The following is a 25,477-nucleotide window of genomic DNA, read 5'->3' on the forward strand; positions in this document are numbered from 1 at the left end:
ATTTGCTGAAGGAAGTTATACAAAAATGTATTGGGAAGTTTTCAAACTTCCAAACATCTCATTGCAATTTTTTTTTACACTTTTTTTCGAGTTATTCTTCCATCACAATCAAGTGGTGTTAGAGCTGGGTGCTGACTCGGAACCAAAATAAATAGAACTGGGGGCGAAATAGAAAAAAAAAGGGCTGGGAGAAGCTTTTTGCAAGAGAGCACGGCGCTACAGTGGGGACGACACCAGCTGAAAGGATTAATGGTCCCAGGGGGGAAGCCAAGGTAAGGCTACTGCTCCCGTTTGACATCTTTGTACTTGTAAGAGCACAGAAATTAGCCGGGCGACGCGGTGAGTAATGGCCACGCCGTTTCCATCAGTCCCACTTAACAACACATACAAAGCCACCGGAGGAAAACGCAGAGTAGGAGGAAAAAAAAAAGTTCTCTTTCCTATCTGAAAAGTTGTTCTGAAAGTGAAAAAAAATATGTTTCAATTGTGGTGGCCTTTTGGATTGCCGCCTCAATATGCATGTGCTGTTCTCCAATCTGGCTTCTTCTTGACCACATGCATACATATTGAAGTATAGCTAATAAATTATGTATTCCCCTTGAATGGTGTCTTAGAAATAAGAGGAAGAACATACCATACCTACAGTTTAGGACATATTGTATTCCAAGATTGGAGTTTATTCATTCATTCATTTTCTGAACCGCTTATCCTCACAAGGCTCAGTGAATGAGAAAGCTTAAAAAGACTTTCATTTGTAGGCAATGCTTACACAAAAAAATCTATAAAAGTAAACACAAAAGAAGCCAAATATTATTTCTGGTTGGGAATAAAAACCAAACTACGCAACATTTGCCATCAGGGATGGATGCTCAGTGTTGCTTTACTGTTTACAGTAAATACACAGTGATGTTGCACATCCTGTTTCGTTCCATTATGAATGAAGTTGAACCTTCATCACCCCAACCCACTTCAATCCCATAAGTGAGTCCAAGAATACCCACAACATCCTGCCTGAACAAAACCCAAACTTCTCTTCCTGGTTGTTGGCAGTCGGCTCCTCGTGGGGTCAGAGCGAAAAAGTTGGGAAAACGCTATTCTTCTTGGCTTGGAATGCCTGAATAATGAAGGGATGACAGGCGACGCATGGGGATGTCCCATCTGTCCAAGATTCAACCTCGTCCCGGTGCACTAGTTCCCACTAATGACCGGCGGCCCCCGACTCTCCCTGGTTCCCATGGGGCAACAGCTGCTGCCCTCCCTGGCTTGTCGACAGGCTTTGAAAGCGTGCTGGCTGCGCTCCCCTGCCTCGCGAGGACTAGGGACAGGCTTCCTTCTTGTGCCAGCGAGGTGCCTTAGCCTGCCGAAGACCGTCCAGCCAATTACTACCAACCGCATGCCAAGCTGCCGCTCTAATGGAAGAACCGATGCACTCACGGTCAGGTGGGCTCACAAGTTTACAGCCAACACTTCTACCACAGATCTCCCAAAATGAACTGAGAAAGACCTCAACCAATGGCTAAAATCTAGCGTATTATAAATGTCTATGTTCATTAATGTGTCGTCCTTCCCTTAAATAATAAACTCAAACTCAAGACCAGTTACAAATGGGCGAATCACAAAATATATATATTTCTACCATGATTTTCCGTTAAAGAAAATGTAGTTGTATTTTATAGTTTTCCATTTTTTTAAAGTAACTTTCTTGCAACCACAGCTGCTGATGTTTTCACTGTAAATTAGGACTTTTAACAGTGTACAAATTCCTTCAAGAGTCCTTGATTTGTGTCCTCCATTCATTCTTTGCCAGACACCGGTGAGGATTTAACTTTACACTATTTGCAAGGGAGAGAAAGCGCTTTACAGGCAAAGTAGGGCCCATATTCAAGCATGCAAGAGAAGGCGGCTGCTAAGCTCATCATTCAGTCCACGTTGTGTCAATTCAGATAAGCGGCGGAACCGCCTGCAGTGCGTCTCGCCTCTATCCTTGCTTTAACATATACTTTAGCGCTGATCATTTGCACGTCATTTAGAGATGCAATTCTGATTCCAGGCGCAACATAAACAGGGCAGTCTAATACATATAAGAGTTGAAGTATGTGATTGTTTAACGAGGCGATCCAAAGTCAATGCCGCCATCTATTAAATTTTCTATCACTTTACATAAACAAATATGATTCCTCGCTTTAAACAAGACAAACTATGAATGTATCCATGCAATTCATGTCCAGAGTTTTTTCTTAACACACAATCATAAATAAATAATAAAATTGGCACAATCAAATGGCCTAATCTCTTTTTCTTCGACTTTAAGAAGCAATTTCTGTAAGTCTGCAGAGCCGACTTTCTTCTAACAATGCGTTATCAAACAGAAAAACAAGAGAGAATCAATAAGACCTGTGGCCATATATAATTTGCAGGACCAGCACCTGCCTGCCAACAAAATAAAATCTGTATTTTTTTGTATTTTGGCCCCCTTTTCCCCACATCTCCTTTCATCTATGTTGAATTCAAGGATACTGGACTATTTTGTCTGAACTCGATGTCCATTTTATCAAAATCCTAGCGTGTGGCATTGAATGTATAAATCTGTCTGAATGCGCACACACGGAAGGCCAATAGGAAAAACCTTGGATAAACTTGTGAATGTGTTAAAGCTCAGCTGGGACCTGTCAGAAGTTTGCACCAAACACTGAAGAAGAATCTACATTGTGCATTGGGTTTGTGTTCATCTTTTTCCAAGCTTGCACAGTTTGTGTATGCGTTTGTATGTTTGGCAGGCAGCGGGGCGTCTTGGCCGGCCGTGGCGCTTCTCACTCTTGGAACCAGCTGGGTCCTGCTTTCAGCGTCCAAAGCACTCAGTGTGGACCACATGGTCTCGCCCCCACTCTGGAAGATGCTGTGCATCAGGCTAGTCAAGCACCGCACATAATCCCGCAGCCATTACAGTAGCCATCAGAACACACGTGCAAAATGCATAAGAGATATGATCTGCTTTCCACTTTGAACCGCAAGACAACCATTCGCCCTCACACTCGTACCTAGGGGCACTTTAGAGTTTTCAACCAGCCTACCATGCATGTTTTTGGGATGTGGGAGGAAAACAAAGTACCCAGAGAAAACCTACGCAAGCCTGGAGAAGATGTGCAAACCACACAGGAGGTCCGACCTGGGATCAAGCCCAGGACCCCAGAACTGTGAGGCCAGTCCTCCATATTACAAGTGATTCTAATTGAGTTAATGTAGCTCATTGTGCTTACGTTTAAGGTTGGTTGGCCTGGTGGTTAAAACCACAAAATGATCAATATTTCATTGAAGACATACAGTACACAGACAAGTGCATGTGTTATAGTGATAAGGAACATCCATTGTTTTGCTTTATTTAAATTGTTTGTTTATGACTGTCAAGTTGTATTTACCACAGTGGCTTAAAAGCTTAGTATATTTAATTGAAGGGAGAGCTCTAGAGTAGTAAAATATTACGGCTACCCCTAATTGTGAGTTGTGAAGACTCGGCAGGTTTTCACTGTTCATTTAAAAGCATGCTTCTTTACCTATTTCCCAGAAAAATGCAATAAAATGCATCGAGGCGGATCTTTTTAGTGTCCGGGCTTCTCAACTATTGGTTTATATATATATTTTTTATTTTTTTTACAGCCGACTTAAGTCATATCTAATCAAAACAGGTTCTCATCAAAAGTTTATAGTTTGATTTAATCATCCGTCCAACTCTCAAACCGCTATGTACTGTATTATGTAAAAACATTTTCATATTTTGTTGCCTTTCAGAAAAAAAAAACAAGAGTTGAACCTCCTGAACTGTGCAATGCTCCCAAGAGACTCTTTTTTTCATGGCTGTTTCTTTCTAACATAAGAAGAGGTCACAGAAAGTGTTGCAGATGAAGATACGCAAAAGGAGAGAAGCAAGATGTTCCAAGGTTGAGGTCACGTGCCTGGGTACTTGCGGTGAAGCTAGTGCACATCCCTTGAGCTATGTTTACCCTTTAGGAAACTGGGATGAGTGTAAGGGTAAAGGCTAGTAAAGGAATATGTTGAATTGGAATGTCAAATGCAAGCAGTGATGAGATTCACCGCCAGAAGCCAGTGCAGAAAACATGCACCTGTGTCAAAGGTAGACTGATCTTTGATTAGCAACACTATCGTTAATGTCATCCAGGTAGAGCTTGTATTCCATTTTCTACTATCTTTTGCTCACATGCTGAGAAATAAGCAATTTGGTCTCCTTGTGAGCTACAAAGACATTAATAAGAGAGTTACTAGGCAAAGCACGCATTAGGGCAACGCAAGCGCGCAAACTTTGATGTACTCTGTGACAAAAGTGCAAAGGGAAGGGAAGATCTGTTGGAAATCGCTCTTTCATGATGATTCATATTAATGTTTTCTGTTAGAAGTGCACAGCGGGAAGCATGAAAAGTGTCCAAAATCAACCTGAAACCAAACGACTGTTCTTCTTTTGATATAGCGGGGTTAAAAAAAGATGAAGACATCTAAGACATCTAAATTTCTGTTTAAGGCAACGGTTCATATTCTGTAAAATTTAGGAATGAAGATTGATCAGTCAACCTCTTTTCGGTCGAGGGTGAGACCAAGCCCAGTCCATCTTAGGGAAATGCCGCTAGCGAACTTCAGTATAAAAATATAATGTTCTTAAAAGAAATTAAATTCATCCATTTGCTGAACCGCTAATCCTTACAAGGGTTGCAGGGGGTACTAGAGCCTATCCCAGATATAACAGATTTTAATTTTCTGATGTGGAGTCGTGGAGAAAAACAAAGAAAAGCCACTATTTCCAGGAAGTCGCCACCTGACATGAAACATATATCATAAATTCATTTTGTCATTCCTTTTTTTTGAGATTACACCTTCTGCATAGCCGCAAGAGGCCACCTCTGTCTCCTGACAGGCCAGAAATAAACATGTTCCACATGTCATTACTTGCTCTTCCTGAGGCCTGACTGGTTTTCGGAGGAAATACAGACCAAGACAGATTGAGAGACCTCATCAGATTTGGAAAGACCAATTGCCCTGCAGAGCCTCCTGCGGCATTTGAAGCAAAAAAAAAAAAATCATAATAGTGGCAGAGGTGCTTCCTGGGCTTTTCTCTTTTTCTAATCCAGAGCATTATGATTAAATGTGCCAGGAGCCCAACTCAACCAGCTGTCGCGGGTGCTACCTTTCCCTAAAGCACATTATTGCTGCACTTTGATTCCCTGATAACATTACAGTGTTGACAGGAAGGTGTCTGAACTAGTTTATGGATGTGCATTCATATTAGGCCCCCTAGACACACTTTACTGTACTGTCTATATTTCTTATCACTATATTTTCAACAACTGCCAATATATCACTTCCTAAATGTAGTGGCGAAGAAAAAAAAGCACACCAATAACGGCCCTTTTTATATTTCCCTTTTACTTTGGGATTGCTTTAAAACATGTTTTTGCCAACAACCGTGTTTAGAGTCTCACCCTAATAATGTCACATAAGTGTCTGCCCAATGTTCGAATTATTTATTTTTATTGTGCAGGGTGGCAGTTATCAGGAATCATAAAAAAGTACGTCTCTATATAAACCGAGCGTAATGCGGACTTTGCATCTCACTGTGAATTATTATGACAATTTAAATTTAGTCCTATTTATTTCTATTACATACAGTGACACTGGTTATGAATAACTCGCAAGAATAGCAATCGCACAAATTATATAGCATACATTGCTATATGCATGCAATCATTCGTAACCACTGACAATTTGAGTGGATGAATTCAAAAATTTAAAAAGTTTTATTTACTAAACGCTGATATTGTGTCAGTTCATGGTTCAAAACCATTGATTAAACATTAGAATTGTGTCATTTCATGGTTGAAACACAATGTTAATTATATGAAAGTAGACACGTGCCCATGCATAATCATGGTTTAATTCCTGACTGGATTATAACTACTAGTTCCATTTATTTACATTATAAAAATCACCTGATTTTGACGCAGCATAAACAATGATGAGTGAAGGAAATATTTCACTCAAACAAGTCGATTATATCATTAAACGGCCCAAAAAAATCTATACATGAAGCGCTTTAGCACATTGAAATGTATAATCATGTTTTCTTTTTATCTGTACAACATGTGGGCAAAATCCAGAACACAGAACATGCATGCTTTTAATAATAGCTTAGTTAGTATGGACAAACTCTGAATCAAAACCCTAGTTCGGTCCTTTAGATCTCTTCCAATATCCTCCCTATCAAAGGCTTCTTTGAAGTTCAGCTTCTATAAAATTGGTGTCAGGTCGGAGTTCCAGCAAACACAAGGCCGTTTGAAGCATTATTGGAAAACCCAACCTCGGCTACCTTTGTGTTTTGACATGGGGCCCGTCTTTATGTTAAAGGGGCAATCAGTGCTTCGACCACGGTCACAAGCTCCAAAGAACCAAAGTGGATTGAATGACATTGTCTGCTTTTGCACAAAGATGGAGGGGCCAATTATACAAAAGGATGTATGTGCTCTATAAAGACACTCCAAGATGAGGCCCAGAAAAGGGGGGGAAATTATTAGAAGTATGAGTGAATTCTTAGAACAATTTGGCTGCATTTGTGGTGAAATAGTAATATTAACAATAATATTCAACTTTTTTGTCCTTCATCTACCACAAATTTGATGCTTCCAATCAATTTGTCTTCAGGAAGGACACCTTTTCCCCCCCATTATCCCTGCATTCTTTTGACACGCACATGGGCGGAAAATGATGGCATGACAAGTGGGCGGCTGGGTAATCACAAAGGCGTAACCAGACGTTTCACGCCATTTGTCGTCTTTGCAGGTGAGACACCGATGGCAGGTAAGACGTTGGCTGGGGCCAATTTAAAAGCCTCCATTTGTTGGCTACTGAAGCAGCAGTAAAATCTCCTGACACACATTTACATAAATTCTAATGACGCATCACAACGCTACATCTTGTCTGACAGCCAACCTTGTGTGACAAGTAAAAACAACACCAACAGTTGATTTTAGGCAATTGACCTTGACACCCTGCTATAAGTGCAATTTGGAGAGAAAAAAAATCTCGGGTGAGCGGCCCTGTGGACGAGTGGTTAGCACATACATCTCACAGTTCGGAAATCGAAGGTTCAATCCCAGTTGGTTTTTGACCTTCCTTAATGTTCTCTCTGGTCCTTAGTGGGTTCCACCACCACATCCCAAAAACATGCCTGTTAGGATGGTTGAACACTTGTTCTTTACTTGAGTTTTGAAAGAAAAAAAATTACCAGGCAAAAAAGGGCGTACGAAATAAGTATAGAAACTCAATGATTACCACATTCCGGTTTTACTCAGACACAAACTCTTAAACAATTCAAATATATTCTAGTCCATGCTACTGCATCTATATGTATAGTTGAGAGCTACATCACATAAATGCACTCAACCATCGTATTCTTCCATCCATTCGCCCCTAAAGGGTAAAATTTGGATTTTATATTTTGCCATTTGCATCCACCTGGAGACATCGCATAGCCATAGTCCATTTTCCCCTCGCTCTAAAATGCCGAGGCCACTATTTTGAGAGTGAAATTGTATTGTGCGCTTTGGATAAATAAATAGCAATGGAAAAACATGCATATGTTGGGCGCTGGTAGGAAAAAGAGACATTTATTTCTCACCCCACCCTGAGGTGAAAGCAGTTCAGCTATTTTTTTTGCCATTATCTATGTTCCAAAACACTATTTGTCTCTTGATGTGTGATCTAAAAGCCTCCGCAACATAACAACCTCAGCTGAGAGTTTTATCATGTTTGCGCATTAAAACACGTAGTTTGAATTAAGGCTGAAGCATATTTTGTTGTCGAATCTTGTCAGTTTTAGTAGAAAGCGGTGCTCTTGATGACCTTTGACCTCCCTCTATGTACACACAAGCCATGTTCTTTCAAATGGAGGACAGCAGACAAAGGTCTCACAATTAGGCCACTGAATTTTGCTAAGAGCGGAGCGGACAATTTGCCTTACATTCGGCAGCCATTTAAAAATATCCACTAAAATTTCTGTTTGGTGTAGTAACCACACAAGCATTTGGTAGCTTGGAATGATACCAAGTTAATACAACATTATATTATGTATTATAAGTTTAGAAAAATACAATGAAGACAAGTACAATACAAATAAATGTATTGTACAGTGTATGGAGCAATCTTAGTTTCGCAGTTAGACACAAAAGTATGAGTCATTCTTAAAATGTGGACAAATTATGAAGGCAAATTAGTGGTTTTAATTTTTTAGGGATTGTCTACATGTTTCAAAAGGGCATAAAAACTCATTGTAAATGCTGCTCATACAGTTGTGCTTCATTTTAATATGGTGTTTCACCCTTTCATGTTTTTTTTTAGCAAGATTTTTTTAGGGGGCAGGGATGTAAAAAGAAAGTGTTTTCTACAATTGGTCCTAAAAAAAAAGAATAAATAAAATGTAAAAGTAGTTCCTAAATATTGAGATTAAAAAAGGCCAAAGGAAAATGCTCATAAATATGTGCTGATCTGCTGCACTATAGTAGAATGTTGCAAGCTCATCATGTGGAAGTTATTTCATTATATTGCAATCATTAATCACATATATAGGTCTGCGCATGTTTTTTCTCTGTCGCAAAAAAGATAAGAAATTCAGATGTAAGGCAGCAGAAAAGCTGTAACATCTTAAGCATGAAATTGTCATATCTACAACTATGCATTTTCTTTAATATCCTTTCATCTGTTGGTGGAGCTCGTCCCTCTTCTCTGAAGTCTGCAATGCGCCCCACACAACACACAATCTGCCGAGCATGACCTCACAAGTGTGTGTATGTGTGCTGCAAGCTACATTCTTATGAAGTGGAATCATTAAGCAACGGGAATGTGTGATTGCTGTTTGGCAGGGGTTGCCAGTGCCGCCCCTTCCAATCAGAGCCCTTGTTTGACCTCCTTCAGGTCAGCTTCAATCAGCCAAAAGAGAATACGCACTGTATGGACATATGTGGCCATAGGGAACAGGTTACAATTTTACCTGTGAGGTTTTTTTTTCTCCCTAGAATGCAACCACCCAATTAGATGTATTGTATCGCAAACCCAGAAAAGACAGTATTAGAAAAGAAAAAGTTATGTCTTCTTAAATACTGCTTTATATATGGTGAACTCTATTATGGAGTTCTATGAAAATTTCAGCCTCAACCTCTCTGCAAACAAACACATTTGAAATGGGAGCATAGTAATTTGTAAAATTAAAAGTTATGTCTTCTTAAATACTGCTTTATATATGGTGAACTCTATTATGGAGTTCTATGAAAATTTCAGCCTCAACCTCTCTGCAAACAAACACATTTGAAATGGGAGCATAGTAATTTGTAAAATTTTAGAGCCCATTGTGACCCCCAATTCAAAAAGGTTTCCCACTCCTGAAATAGAATGTATTATAGAGATGCATAGAATATGGAAGGACAACTGGACCTATTTTACCTAGAGACAAATAGATGTAGGGCTTGTCCATCATTGGTTGTTTTTTCAAACCATCTTACAAAAGTGCATTGTGCAGAATAGCGGCATCCATTGTTGTCACAAGTGCTGCACATCAATTCAGCTCTTGGCCGTGTTTAAGGGGTTCACAGAGAACAAGGGAGTGGGAAAAGAAAGAATGATAAAGTGAGCAGAATTGAGCCCCAAATTGATCCGCACTTCGTTTGTCCCCAAAGAGTTCGGCCGGCCGTAATGAGAACAACGGGACGAGCCGGCCTGAGTGGCCCATCGCCTCTTCTTTGAAGGAGAGGAGTGTTTCTCAAGGTGATTGTCGGGGTGATAAGGGAGAGGGTGTTATTAAGGGTGACAGCGGAGGGGCTGAGAGGCAGCGACAGACTGCATAACCTTGTCGCCCGTCCTCGCCTCGCTTACTTCCAGCACCTGTATCTCCGCCCGACCGGCCCAATGTGCCCACTTCCTTGCATTTATATTCCAGCTCCAGTATGGTCACTAAGTTTAAATCCTGCCCCTCCTCTCCCAAACCCCGAGAGAAGGCACACCAAACATGATTGCTGACCTTTCCTTTCTATGTACATGGGTGACCTTTGATCATGTACGTGGAAACTCACCAAGAATGTGTTTGTCTTTTAAAAAATGTGGGAATTAACATGCCGGTTTTAATCATGCAATTATATTAATAAGTCAGCTCAGAGGGGAAAATGCAATTACATGAGCGCGTCATGAAATCTTGCAAGAAAAATCTCCTGAAGCTTAAAATGTCAAAACGGTTGTTATCTTGCACTTTTTTTTTATGAGTTGGATCACTCGACACCTTTTGCTGTTTGCATGTGTTAATTGTGTCAAAATTGACCACCCCAAATGTGGTACTGTCTAGGCCACATGTGTCAAAGTGACGGCCTGGGGGCCAAATCTGGCCCGCTGCATCATTTTGTGCGGCCCGAGAAAGTAAATCATGAGTGCCGACTTTCTGTTTTAGGATCAAATTAAAATGAAGAGTATAGATGCATATTAAATTTCCTGATTTTCCCCCCTTTAAATCAATAATTGTAATTTTTTAATCCATTTTTTCTGTTTTTAGTTCAAAAATACTTTTGTAAAATCTAAAAATATTAAAAAAAAGCTAAAATAAACATTGTTTTAGATCTATAAAAAAACTGAATATTCAGGGCTTTTAATCCATTTATAAAAAAAAATCTAAATATTATATCTAAAATGGTCCGGCCCACATGAAATCGAGTTGACGTTAACGTGGCCCGCGAACCAACCCGAGTCTGACACCCCTGGTCTAGACTGTTTTTTGTGCGCCCTAATTTATGTTCAATTGAGTTTTTGACAATGTTTTGTGCATGTGCCAGTTTCATTTTGCAGGCTGGATTTGTACCGAATTCCTCCAACATTGCTAAAGGTGGATAATAATAATGATAAAAAAAAAACAATAGGAAAAAGTATACTGTATCTCACCACTTGCTAAACTCATGACATCATCACTCTGCCTTCTCTTGTTGTTCTTGGCCTTGTCAGCAAGTTTAGCGTTGGCATTATCATTAGTAGTTTGTAAGATAAGGCTAATTGATCTCCACCTCGCCGGTGTATTAGCGGATTGCGTGCGACTCCTTCCACTGACTCTGCATAACTCTTACAGCCTCAGCATAATCTTAGCCTACGGAGCAACGCACATCCCTGCAGAAAAGATTTCATCATCACGGCCGCTCTGTCTGCTTATGCTCTCCTGATTTTACATCTGCAGTACTACACCTGCACCCCCAACCCATTTTCTGTCTCAACAAGACACATGAAAGACTTGCAACTTTACTTTAACTCAAATGAGTTCTTTCCCAACATAAAGTTTTTCCACTACCTCCAGGGCTTCAACTGCACTTGTAAAGTGCATTTTCCTTTAAAGCCAATGTGGATATAAAAACATAAAACGGTAAATGTAAATTTGTTTAGAAGCCCAATGAGTTTTGGCAGCCAATAAATAGAATGTGCTTAACATTGTCTATGATACAGCAACACGGCTAGAATTAGTGACTGAGAAGTATTGCACATGACTCTGAGAGGGAATACAAATTAGAAGTGTCAACTCATGGTTCTTCATTATTTCAGACCAGCAGTTATTTCTACCGGAAAAAATAGGATCTACTCGACCTGAGCACATCAAGTTCAAGGATTATTTAGAGCCATCTTATACCAATTGGCAAATAGCGTCCAGCTCTTTCCATGATATGTCAAATGAGCATGTATTCATGGACGAGGACTAAAAGCAGAACTGCAACCAAACCTCTGATAGGTTTGTCTAACTTGAGAAAATTGTAAATTAAATCTCGCTACTATGCCAATTTTGCTATTATGCCACATTTGCTCGGTCCCCACAAAATGTAATACAAAATAAATGTATTATACCACCCCCTAATCTCGCTACTATGCCACTATTGTGTGTGTTGTATTTTCGAATTCATCTATTTTTCAAATTTAGCCCACAACATCAGCTCAGGAAAGGAGAAGGAGATAATAGATGTGCAGACAGGAAGCAAGACCTACTTTACTGAAAAACTCGGCATCTTTTAATGCTTTAGCATAGGACAGTGAGAATGTGAAGGACATCTGCCCTCCTTTGTCATCGTTTTGGCAATGTCTGATATCTTTAAGGCCAGCCCGACCCTGGCTCATGAACACATATTGCTATCTGCCACAATAGGTGTTATCTAGATCATATTCCACAATAATATCAATTTAAATAAAAAAAAACTGCAGGTAAAACAATGCAGTTTACCTCACCCATACAGCCCTCTTGCAAAACAACCACACCAAGTGATACAAACAGGTCCTTAAAGTGTTTCATACAACCTGATTTTGACAAAAGAAACAAGTCGAATCATAAAAAAGTGTGCAGGGGAAAAGGGGATTAAATGACCTGAATGTTCTGTGCCTGTTCTGCAGAGTTATCAGACAGTTCCGGTCCTGTTTGAGTATTGTTTCAATGAGAGTACCAGAAGGGATTTGAACAAAGGGGCGGCTGCCTGCTTCAACGTCAGGATTAGCTTGTTCAGATCCAGACAACCTCTGAACATGCTCCCTGTTATTTGGAATCTCTCCATTTGTGCCCAGCCAAGCACATTGTGACTGTTAATCTATAGTTTTCTTGTGTCCAAAGGGAGAAGAACTCCTGTTCAGCATTTTGCCTTGTGCCTCCGCCTACTTCCCCTCCCCGGTTGGTAGCTGCACCTTTCTCTATTTTCTCAACCTCACTGTCACGGAACAAATTCCCTTCTTTTGCCTTTCTTCTCATACCAATCTGTCATTTTAGTGAATTTTTCTTCAACTCACAACCGGTCAGACATCAGTGCATCTTATAGGCCTTCATGCTTGCTTCATTACTGGGCATAATCTCTCTAAGAAAGGAGAGCACCACTGATGTTTAATACATGGACCACACTGTTGTCTACTATACCAGATAATGTTGTCGTCCAAAAACAGCAGCCGAGCATGTAGCCCTGCACTCACTGTATCTAGACCCTCCACCCCCTAACTCCGTTCTACATTTTAACTCATTGGATCTCTGTTTCTCTCTCCCATTCTTTTGGCAAATTTCAGTGAACACACACACACGCTGAGCATGTGAGTGTTCGCTTGCAAGATGTACAGTATGATGTTGGCCTGTTTATCCTATTCTTGTGGGGGGGGGGGGCTGAGTGGGTGGCAGGCTTGTCTTGATAATGCCAGGGCCTGTTTCTAATCCAGGCCACCTCAGTGGGTTGTGGCTCCGGCTGTTCTCAGAAAGCCTGCTGCAACACCAACTGAGGCTCAGCAGACTCAGCAACCTTCTCCTTGTCTCCTCACCCTACCATCCTTTGGCTCAAATCTAGATTGATTTGAAATAAATCAGATGCGAATCGTAGTTAAGGCTCACTTGGTATATTCCTTGTCAAGGTCGAGATGAACTCAGATCTCCTTCAAATGCCACAGTACATGCAACCCCTATTCCGTCAAGGACCATCATTCCATGTTCAAAAAGTAATTTCAGAGACATCGGAACAGATATCTGTGGGGAAAGGGGGCTGAAGTTGAACTTTAGGTCACAAGATGCATTTTTCTTGTCTTGAAAAAGAGACCTAATGATTTCAGACAAAAGGTAACTGAAGCAAAGCAAAAGTACCTATAGTCCTAGAGAGCTATTAGTCGCAATTTTCTAACACCCTTCTTCAAGCTGTCAAGACTCATTGTTCCATTCTATTCCCAAGCATAAATCTGACCCATATCCTGAGAAAGATGAGAAAGGGTAGCTTCGGTTAAGACTCAGGTTTCCAGTTACCATCTTACTTGTGTAGAACTTGCAACTCAGGCAAACTTCAAACCTTGTATTAAAGCAATTTAGTAATTTAGAGATGGATTTAGCCAAGAAAGTCAAAACAGTACACAGAGATACTTCAAACTGTGCAGCTACGGCAATTTCCATACCCTCGCCTATAGACTGTCAAGGACCACAATTTTATTCAAAGGACTAGAGGACATCTGACCAAAGATCTGACAAAAATGAGGTAAATTCCGCTGAGCTTGAAGATCAGATCACTAGCGATTATATATTTTCGTTTGTATGGACTAAGTCAAGCTGCTCAATTTGAGATCTCCTTCAAACTTCATCTCCCAAAGACAAAGTAAGAAATGCAAACCTTTCACATAAATATATGGGGTAATAAGTCATATCACGGAGTCAATCATGTTTTCTTCAGCGTGCTCTTTGGGACAAATATAATCCTTTAAATTTTCAAGGAGACTCACTTATTGAGGACCCTAGAAATCCACTAAGAACAAATCCCTGACAATGTAAATATTTCACATTGCAACTTCCAATATTTTTCTCTTTCTAACTGTTCAAAATATTATCCTTGTCCTCCTCAAAGCAGTCTGCTTTCAGAAATGAAGAACTCTTGAACAACTGTTGTGAGTTGGTCACAGGTCCTATAAAAATATGAGTTTAATCAACAAACACAATTTGCTGTTTGCATTTTGAAGGTTTTGGCTTTCCTCTGTTGAAATTGCATGTTCTCCCATTATCTGTGACAAATCTTTATCTTCCACCTCTCAGAGACAAAACAAATGCATGACGTATCAAGTTCCAATGTTTACTTGCATTCAGTGTTCTCGTTACATGAAACGTAACACAAATTTATAGATTTTTTAATCTGCACTACAATGTTGTTTTCTGGCTTGATCCTCATTATCTGTCGTTTACTTTGATGCCAAAGCTGTCTAATGGTCATTTGCAAGATAAACGAGATGGGCTGGACAAAAACTAAAGATGTGAAAACAAGACAATCTAGGTAATCAAAACGATACAACGCAAGGACGGGGCTTCATTTTGGCATTAAAAGGCATTTAGGGGGAAATCAAAGCAAGCTGAAGCTGATTTCTCCAGAGTGAAGATGCCGAGTCCTCCAGGAGGGTTTGTACAGCCCTTCAAAACTAAAATATCAGCAGCAGTCAGTGCCATGTGTGAAGGAAAATCAATCTAGCTCATGTCTATCTCAGGAGAAAAGGGAATAGGCGGGTCCAGGTTGCCTCCTTGCAGCAGCACCCCCACCCCACCCAAACAACAACAGCGCCCCTCAATGGTCCGCATCTTTGGTGACAGAGGCATTTGCAACTAGAGCAGCTCAATGTGAAACGTCTGTTGTTCTGCTAGATTAGGTAGGTGATTGGCCATTAATATTCATTTCACAGTGTGTCTTTGTTAAGCAGCAGCAGGGGCTGACAGTGTTTGGATGAATTTACTCTAGTGTACATTTCCCCTTTGATTTTGTAGGAGAAAGCACATTCTGGGGCTTCTGTGTAGCACTATGAGGTTCATTAGTTTGTTTGTTTTTTTGGGGTGTCAGATTAAAGAGAAGCAAGGGGGTTCCCCTGACTAAAAACACCACTGTTTGGATTCAATGTCTAGGGGAAATGAAATATTAAGAGGGCTTTGTTAGAAAATGTTGCTTTCATCCTAATCAAGCATTGTGGCTTCTATTTGATGCCTGATGAAAGGCCCTTTCAGTTGTAAATGTATTACTTAGCAGGGAAACGTTGAGGCATCTGTGGTCTGGGACTGATGAGACATCCTGGAGGAGCTGAAGTCTAGCAGGTACAAAAACCACAGTGGAAAGGTCCTCCCTAATGAAGGTGATCTAAATTTCCCCATTCTTAACGAGATTAAGGCTCTAATTAGTATAATGTGATGCGCTGAGGAAGAGGTTGCCCCTTTTGGACCGGTAGAGTGGCCCGGAGAGAGCAGGCCAGAGTGGGGCTATCCCCTGTGAGTCTGCCTCAAGTGCACAGAGGAGGTAATTAATTCTTCCAGTATGTCCTTAGTTAGTCTCAGAAGATGCTCCTAAGTAAAAGCCAAAAGGATCAAATCACACACACACGCACACACGCAAACATCCTTTAAGAATCGCCATCCACATGTCATTGTTTGCCTTCTGACTTCCAAACATAGGAATGACACTGCCATATTGGAAAACCTGAACTTCATTTCAACTTTTCATACAGCAAAAGCGAAGGCATCCAAGTTGGAACAGCCACTGGAGACTATTAACAGGTTTAAGGGAAGCCAAACCTAACACATTTCTACAAACTTTTCTCAGGTAATTGTTCAAGATGCCTAATTCACTAAGCTGTTCAAATAATATTATCGTTCTATTATTTATTCAAGCGATGAACAGGTAAAAGCACAGTTTTTGTTTTGGTTGTATCATTAATTGGGGTATACATATGCATCTATCAAAATTAAAGGCGAAAAATATTGTGTCAAAGAAACTGTCTGTGGCACAAAAAACATTGGGGACACTATTTTCCAATGTTTCTAAATTGTTGAAGCTATTTGTGCCATTTCTGTAATTCACAAACATTTATAGATCGAAACAAACATATTTGACAAATCACCGTGCAAATATGTTTTCAACTTTGACTTCTTTTGAGGTGTGAGCTTTCCAGCCGAACTAGTCTACTTTGGTGCAAATGGGTATAAAACAAGATTTGGGCAGTGTGTGGTTCATTAGCATTGAAAATAAGGTGACTCAAATTAATGGCCCCTGTGACGCTACTCTGACTTGTTCATTTAAGAAGATGTGCAACCCTCAGGTCTACCCCCGGCGCTCGTTCCTTTCTCAGTGGGGTCTTCGGGCCGGTCAGTAAGTGGACACCATACGATCTGACCGGAGCGTCGTGGGAACTCTCAAAGTGGCGGCTCCCGAGCAAGTAAAGAGGCAGCTGAGTGTCATTGTTAATGTGGACACACAGCAGCACAATGGCTAAATCGATGGAGGTATAGGGGACATCAATCTTTGGCTTGTCTAATCACTCCTATTACACAGTGAGTGAAGGTAAGAAAGCTAGGAAGCAACGGTGGCAGTTTCTCCATGAGCTTTATTGGCCTTTCCAGCAACTACCAGGTTGTCCCGTCCTTTGAAGCCTTTTTTGACAGGCAGCCAAGTGCCCAACCATCCAATTCACACCAAATCGTCAGAGGTTTGGAGGTAAAGCCTCAGAAGTACAGCACGGCAGCTGTATGCACTTGGCATCGCCCGTGAATAACTATCCCACCTCTTTTTCACTTTCAAACCTCTCTCTCCCATTCCCTCTTGGAGCGGCAAAACACGGTTCCTTTTTTTAAAACAACAAACGCAGACTGCTCTGTTCAAGAGATGTATGCGGAGGGAGGAAAAAAAACAAAACAGCAATGTTCTGAACTTCTTGAAGGACGCCTCCTCATCCCATTAACATATACGCGCCTGGAAGTAAATACATTCTTCCAAAAACAGGAGCGATCAAAGGCGACGGAATTAAGCCTGAGTAATGAGGATCTTGGCGAGCATGCTGAAAATTTATTGATTGTTTGCCAAGCTGTACGCGCTTCTCCCTCCAAATCTTACTGCCCATACACTGTTCACGCTTGAAAGGCGCACACGCAAATTGAGAGGCGCAAGGCTTTTTTCTTGTTGTTATTTTTTAACTGGGCACCTTGCATGGTCATAACTCCACTATTGATCCTAATCACCATGTAATTCACAACATGAAGATAATAATGCACTTGGCACAGGCAAAAGGAAGAGAGCATTGGGCAACAGGAAACCCCATCACAGCTTTACATCGGTGCAATAAGATAGAGTCTTTAATTCTTTACGACCTCAATGTGGGAATGAACAGGATGAGAATTGAATGAATCTCTGTGGGTTTTGACGAGCTACACATCCTTAGAAATATAAAAATGCATGAAACAATCAGGCAAAGAAAGATGACAGATTCAATTTTGGCTTGTGTTAAAAATAGATGAGGATGCATTTTTTGGGTCTCTTCAATTTGATAGATGGGGACTGAGAATTATAGTAAAATAGACTTAATTTTGCGCACACAAAAATATGAAACAGGTACATTGAGAGCAGTCTAGATCAGAGGAAACCATGAAAGGAATTAGCCTAGATGCTTTACAAGTGGAAAAGAGGCCAAAGACTTCACACCGATGCCGAATAATCCTAATTTGGCACCAAAGTGTCGACACAGCGCAATACTTGAATTAACGTATTTCTACAAACCAGTGGCACTGAATTTAATAACCACGGCTGTCATTAGTAACACCTTATTTTGGTGCCATTCGATAATACTGCTGGTACATTGCTTTTCATGGCAGATGAAAGTGGGATTTCAAACAAAAAAAAGGATTACTATCGCAAAATGTGGAGAAACAGGACGAATCTGGCCAGAACGGCTAAATTACCAGCTCCCTGTAACAGATGCGCAATATTGTGTCATGATCCCAGGTCACAATCTGATGGGATTATACTTGCTATTTTCAAATATTGGCTGACTATTCACAACACTGTGCACCATAATTCATACCGGGTTGATTTCATATTTGCTGACCAATTCTGGCCAACAAAACAGCAATGAACAGAAAAATATAGACTTACCCCCACGGCTCTCGCTGTCGGCTGGTTTAACCTGGATTGGGCGAGTCATCTGTACAGCAGGAGACAAGAAAACCAGGTTAGAGGTGTTGGTTCGACCAAGCAGCGTTAACATCCCGCTGCCTGTACGAATAGAATCTTTAAATTACAAATCAACGTATCTTTGACACTATTTGGTGGTTGTTTGTTGGCTGCTTAGTGTCTGCTATGGGGTTTTAGTGAGAGGTGGAAAGGAGGATTGAGAGGGGAAAAGAAAAGGCAGCCCTAATAAAGGTGAATCCCGCATCACGACGAGTGAGAGGAAGATCAATCCGGGCCTATTGATTGTGGGCCCTTGGGCCGCCAAGAGAGTGTCTCTCTGGCAGGGAAGGATTCTATGGTGAGAAGACTCACTCTAATCCACTGGACCCCGATAAGAATGGCACCATCTGGATTAGACAGCTCGCTCACCATGGCCTTTGTGTCAGACAGTCAGACTCTCACACGGTCGCCTGCCTGTCTCATTGGTGTTTGTTGTTTTAAGCTTAATCATAGTGAAAGTTTCAACTGTCAGCAAAGTTAGCAAAAGTACTTGGCAACTGCACTTAAGTATAAATTCTGCTCGTTGCTTATTCGGTTTAGGCATTTATTGCTCATGAGTTTCTTAAATTTTTAATGTTTGCTGTTTCGCAAATAGGTAATTGTCTGTGAAGCTTTTGGGATCTTTTTTATTATTATTATTTAGAGCTATGAATATATTTGACTTTGAATAACAGAAAAAAAAATTACAAAAAGCACCGTCAGTCCTCAATTCGCTTCCTTTATTTTTCTGTCTTTTTGTTCATCTCTCCCAACGACAATCGGAGCCAATCAGTATTGTCTGTTTAATGTCTTTTCATGTCCTAAAGTTATATTATATTCCATTTAGGAACTTATAGCATTCAAAATGACCATAATTATTTGCTAATACCGCCATAATTTAACATCTCTAATATACCCTGACAGGAGCCAGATTGCCATCAATGGCTGCCAAAGATCATGATAAATAAACCAGAGATGCACTAAAAAGAAACTGTTTTTAGATAGACCACTTAGTAATATTGGCTACTACCACTTGGAACCTTCAAACTAATGGAAAAACCTCAACAAAATTCCTACTGTTCTAACGCTTCTAATGTTATTTCAAAGAATCACTCAAAAACCAATTAAATGTTATATTACACTCATTGTGTCTTTAACAAGCGTTATAATGACTTCTTCCACCCAACTTAAAAACCGACAACTGAAATCATATCCACTTAATTTCCCTGAACCGTCATGCTCGGGATGAAAATGGGTGGTTTATTTAGTCATTTGCACATTTTTATGAAAGGCATCAATGCAAATGTTTTGATGTCATTATGAGCTGTGTGTAAACATTTTACCTTGCTCCCCCCTATTACAAGCAGAAAGAAACATTAATGAGAATCTCTGGGCTCGTAAATGTCCTGAATACCGAGTCATTATTGCGGATGTGCATTGTTGTCATGGGCATTCTTGTAAGTTGGTCTTTTGTTGCCTTTTTTAACATTATTGTGATGACTGTGAAAAGAAAGCTTTACATTTGCGGGACTAAAAGGGCCTTCTACCATTGCCCGTTCTAATTCTCAATCAAAATTTCATAGTTCAAACCACTTGGCAAGATTTTGTTCCGTGTATATTTTGTTCGATTGTCATCCTGTTAAGTTACCAACCAGGGCTGAGAAAAAAAAGGTCAGATTTAAAGACAGGGCAGTCCAATAAAAGCATGACATGTTCAAGGAGAAACACTATAATGGGATTTTAAAATGTCTTAATAACATGCTGATATATGGGGGAGAGGCCCGGGCCTTATTCATTAAGTGCTAAACGTATCCATTTTCACCTTGAGGAAGAGAGTAACCTTCCTGTGCTGAAATTATTCCATAAATGTACCCGTCGTAAATAATAACTAGCGCCGGATACGTCTTTGTAGGAAAACAGGGAGGGTGTTATGCTTGCGAGGGGTTGCGGTTTTGAGCTCCCCTCGCTGTCAAATGTTCTTTCTTCCCATCATAGAGCAAAGTAACTAAAGTTTGCTAATGCTGAGCCACGAGGCACACGCTTGCTCCGGCTGCGTGTTCGGATATAATTCAGAGTCGAAGGCGTCAGTGTCAAACACACTTGTACCCTGACAGAGGCACCTCTGAACCAGAGCAAAAACATCCTCCAGACAAGAATCACATCTGGAAATCTAAGGATCCATCTTTGAAATGTCACGCGGACAAAAGACGCCTCGGTGGAGCTGGTTGACTTTTTGTTCAGACGTATGACAGAGGAGGCCAAATCCGTCGCCGCGCTATGATCTCAGCCGTCTCCATGGGGCGCCCGTGTGTGGGAGGCAGCTCGCTCCAAAGCTAGTTACTGTTCACTCTCCAACATAGCGGCTTAATGGCCTATTTATGTGCCCGAAAGCAATGCATGATGGTCCTTAACAGCCATTACCAATGGGTTCGGTTTGTTCCATCTCCCTCAGAGCCCGTGTGTGGGACTTTCACAAATAAATGAACGTCTGTTATATTCCAGCTGCCAACAAATGCACACAGTACTGACTAAGCCTGCCACTGATAAGACAGAGGTACAGGATATGGATTGGATTGCTAAAGAAATCTTGGCATTCCAGAAATCGACATTATTAATCCTCAAAATTTATCATCACAAAATCTAAATCCTGGCATGCATGCTGCCTACATTTAATAGTCAGTTAAACCTGAATACCCTAACAAATGTTATGACATTCTTTTTAGCTTTCAAAATCCACTGAGTCCTTGATGTACTTTAGAGTATTCTCTAGGCTCACTATAAAGAATGTCTATGAGGATAACCTTGAAGTTTGAAAGACGAGACAAAAACATCCACCCATACATTATATTTTTTAGCACCCCTCAAAATTGTCCTCATAGAGACTCTTTATAGTGAGCATATAATATATATATGGCATCTATGGACAATTTTGAGTCGTCAATTTAACCAAGGACATTAGTGTTTTATCTATAAGGTGGTAGGTAACATCACTTCTCAGAAAAACAAAAAACAAAAATCAACTCCAACAATTTGGAACAGTGTTGCAGGCATTTAAATAATTTTAAAAAGGGAATTAAAATTCTGTGGCAATTATGGTATAAGATGACTCATCACCATGTTGAGATAAGCAGGAAATAGTTAATATTTGATCTAATAAGCTTGTGATGACTCACAGCCGGTCCTGTATATCTTCTGGATGTTACCATGGCTTGTGAAGATTGGAGTTCAAACTCTCTCTAGCTGCACAAGGTACGGCTCTTCAGGCCTCCAGAAAATCTATAATTCCATACGCCTTCATTGAGCCGCCTCATTTGCTCAGTTAAGCCTCCAGTCAGTTGAATTAAAGCTCTTAGCAATAGCACGCTGCTGTTTTATATGATGGGTGAGATAGAAACCCTTGGGCCGACTGTATGCAATGTAGTGTGGGTATGCGTGGAAAATGCTCTCATCTGCTGTTGGTTTCTCAGGACTTTGAATATAGAGGGTCAGATTACTGCACGGCTGGGGTAAAAGAAAAAAAAAAGATATATACAAAGAATAATTAAAACAATGACTGGAATGCACAGTTTGCTATAAGAATTAGGACATTGAAAATAAATGAGGAAAAAAACCACTGGTGGGTATATCTAAAAAGATTGCAGGAATGGACCTATTGAACAGGTTGGGATTGACAAGGATGGAGACAGTTAGAAGTACTAATCAGAAAGGAGGCGAGACACCGGCTGACAAGAGGGAGCCTCACCAAAGCCTATCACAATCAAAGCCTTTTCAACAAGGACATTTGACAATTTGAAAGAGGAATATGACAAGAAGAACATTCTCACAGCAACACGTATTAAAAAAAAGTTGGGGGGTGGTGAAGCAAGTTTCAGTTTCAGCAACGACTAATAGTACTCTACTTACAGCAAATGTCGATGGCACTTACTTACAGTATTTGCAAGTAAGTAACAATACAATATGCATGATGTCTCCTGGTTTTTGCTCCACTTTAATACGGGGTAATGCTTGTCCTGGGATCATTAATGCATTTAGTGGGCCATCAAAGCTCATGTTGCTGCAACGCTCCGTAACAGGGGACATAAACAGCCCCCTTCTGACTGGGCTTCTCCGCTGATAGAATTAATACATCCAATAATTGATCCCAGAGACTGCTTAGGGGGTCTGTCCTCTCGTAAATCTGCCAGGGACAGTAGGTTGGAGGAAGCAAGCTGCAAAGGAGCCTCATATGAGTACTTCTACTGTTGAACTATTCAAGGTTTAGCATAAGATGTTTACTTAAGGTAAAACTGCAGGCTTACAAAAGGGAAAAGCAGTATTGTAGAGCAAATTCTATCCCATCAACATGATCTCATTATACCAGCTTCACATCTGTCAACATCAAAGACAAAACCATGAAATTAATCATTTGGATTCATTTTCATTCTCATCAAACCATCGTAAACATTGGTGCCTAATGGCTACATTAACACATCCTTTCTTAAGATCTTTACTCATTTTACCGTTGCCAAATTGTGAACTCGTGAAGACGCACTATATGTTTGTGTTTTCCTTTCCCATATTATTTCAAATGTAACCGACGATTGCAAAATGTGCTGGCGGCAGCAGTGTGGTGCTTCTGATAAGCAGCACCAGTCATCGCAAAGAAGATGCCGAGCTGTAAGCTTTAGGATTCCTATCAGAACCAAGAGGATTTAGAACTTGAATCGCTGGCTTGGAATGGCACCTGCAGGCCTAGTCCACATTCCTTGCCTATCACATAATGTCATTACCACCATGGAAAGAAAGGATGGAAAAAGAAAGAAAACCGTAAACTTAATGATCATCGTCTGGGGTGATTGCAACGCAGAGACCACATTCGGCAAAGGGCACTTTTGATGACGAAAATGGAGTCACTTCATTTGAGTAGGTGCCGCTATTGACAAACGCTGAATAGCTTTTTGTACCATAACTGTTGTTACCCATCTGTTTCATGCCTTCTTGTAATACACCTATTAGCATTAGAAGGCCACAGCCAAATCGACAACATGCGCTATTCATAGCGCCATTACCGCAAGGCTAGTGGAAGCGTATCGCTGATGAAGACTATTAGACCGTCTGTTGTCTGACAAAGTCCAAGTTGATTTTTTTTCTTTTTGGTTTACGAAAATTGCGACTTAGAAATTCATCTTCTGCACTGCTTTTTAGTCAAACTAAGTGTGAAAAGGAAAGCCAAACAACTTTACTCAAATGACGCCTTTAACAGACGTGACGGTTTTACTTTGGTATGAACACGTCTTTGTCAAAGTTGCTCTGTGTCTTTTATTGCTCAGATTTTTTTTACAATGTTAAACTTCATTTTCATGTTAATTGATTTTCTTTTGGCTGGACTAGTGTCTGTAGAAGACCTAACTTTTCTTTTGGGAAAAAAGGAAGGGGAAAAAAATGCTACACTTTGCAAGTAAACTTAGTAGTAGTTCTGGTGCCAAAATGTTTCACAGGTGCCGACTATAAAAAGAGTAACCATAAATAACACCACTTCTTCTAGAAAGGTGTTTTTTGTGTCTCGGAAAAGTTCTTCCAAGAAAGCAGCCTGAAGTCCATCTGCTTTACTGCCCTCTCTATTATTATCGCTGTTTCATCCGAGCGAAAAGGCTAGCTGTGTGACGGCCGCCGTCCTCATTACAGCGACAGCAGACCTCAGGTCTCATCAAGATTTCATGAAGGTGGCACCCCGTGACTCAGCACACACAGTGGCATGTCACGGGTCTAGGAAAAGGTTCTCGTCATGGAGCACTTTGCACAAGTGTGTAAGTTTTCTTAACGGCAAACGAGAAAAAAAATATTTCTGGACAGAAAATGCTCCGAGTTTCACGGTCTCATTCAGCCGAAACCCAACGGTCCGTCATTCTCACACTCGGCTGTCTGCTTGATTATGTCTGCGTGTCTTGTGGAGTATAAGCTCTCGAGCAGCGGCCCGACAAGAGCGCTACATGGCTTGTGCAGTGGACGAATGTGCTGTGTGGGTGACAGAAACAGTGTGCAATCATGAGAGAAAAAGGGCTATGCGCGCTAGATAGAGGGATTGCGATAATGCCTAAATCCTGTCCCACTGAGCTGGTAGTGAGGGGAAGATAAAAAGACGTAGAGGAAGAGATGGAGGAGTAGAAGCTAGAAATGGACATTAAAGATGTGGAGATGGATCTTGCCAATGAGATTTTGGGCAATGTGATGGGCAGGCTTTAAAAAGCCAATTCCTTCAACATTAACCAATGCCTTTGGTGTTTGTAACACAATTCAAAACGCTGTACAATTTTGATCTACAAATAATTGGGCCTAGAACACAAAGTTTAGATTTGAATTAAATTGCCTACCCTTCCTCATTGTCATTAATACCCAGTATCACATGCACTTGTACTTGAGTCTGTTTTTTTTTTTAATTTAAACAGGATTTCTTACATCATTAGTGATCTAAGTGGTTTTTTCTCATTAAAAAATGTTTGTAAATGAAATTTTCTCAATGACATCTGTAGACATTGATATGAATACTTTTCTGACTGGGGGGGTAATCAATAATCATTCAGTCCTCCCAGTTCTCATGTGAATTGGGTGTATAATTGGCATTAATTCGATTCCATACTACTATGAAATAAACAATAGTAGTATCTTGACTTGTCACACTGTCCTTGTTGGCTGTGATGCCAACCATCTGTACACGTTTTTAGGTTATGGCCTCACTCCCAAAAACACATTTTTGGCCGGGCATCTTTTTTCACCCCCTGCCAACTCACTGAGCTATTGACATGGTGTGTTACTGTAATGCGCGAAGCAATGGGGGACTCATTGTAAATTTGTGTCAACAAATGCTAAAGCAGCACCGAGCTCCATCTTCCACCCTCCCTCCTTCCCTCCTTCCCTCCTTCCCTATCTGCTTTGCTTCCCGCACTCTCCTGGTTCGCCCACCGCTGCCACCCGCTTGCATT

General features: G+C 40.7%; 1 protein-coding gene across 5 annotated transcripts in view; it reads right to left on the bottom strand.

Moving 5' to 3' along the window:
- The window catches only part of celf5a (cugbp, Elav-like family member 5a), a 198,517-nt gene that overhangs the window by 73,421 nt on the left and 99,619 nt on the right, over positions 1-25,477 (bottom strand). For all 5 annotated transcript variants that reach the window (XM_077606462.1, XM_077606459.1, XM_077606461.1 and 2 more), the window contains exon 3: positions 18,462-18,510. In XM_077606462.1, the coding sequence (XP_077462588.1) occupies positions 18,462-18,510 (49 nt within the window). The remainder of the gene's footprint in view (positions 1-18,461; positions 18,511-25,477) is intronic.

This window comes from Stigmatopora argus, chromosome 8 (assembly GCF_051989625.1).
Source record: "Stigmatopora argus isolate UIUO_Sarg chromosome 8, RoL_Sarg_1.0, whole genome shotgun sequence".
NCBI classification, from domain to species: domain Eukaryota; kingdom Metazoa; phylum Chordata; class Actinopteri; order Syngnathiformes; family Syngnathidae; genus Stigmatopora; species Stigmatopora argus.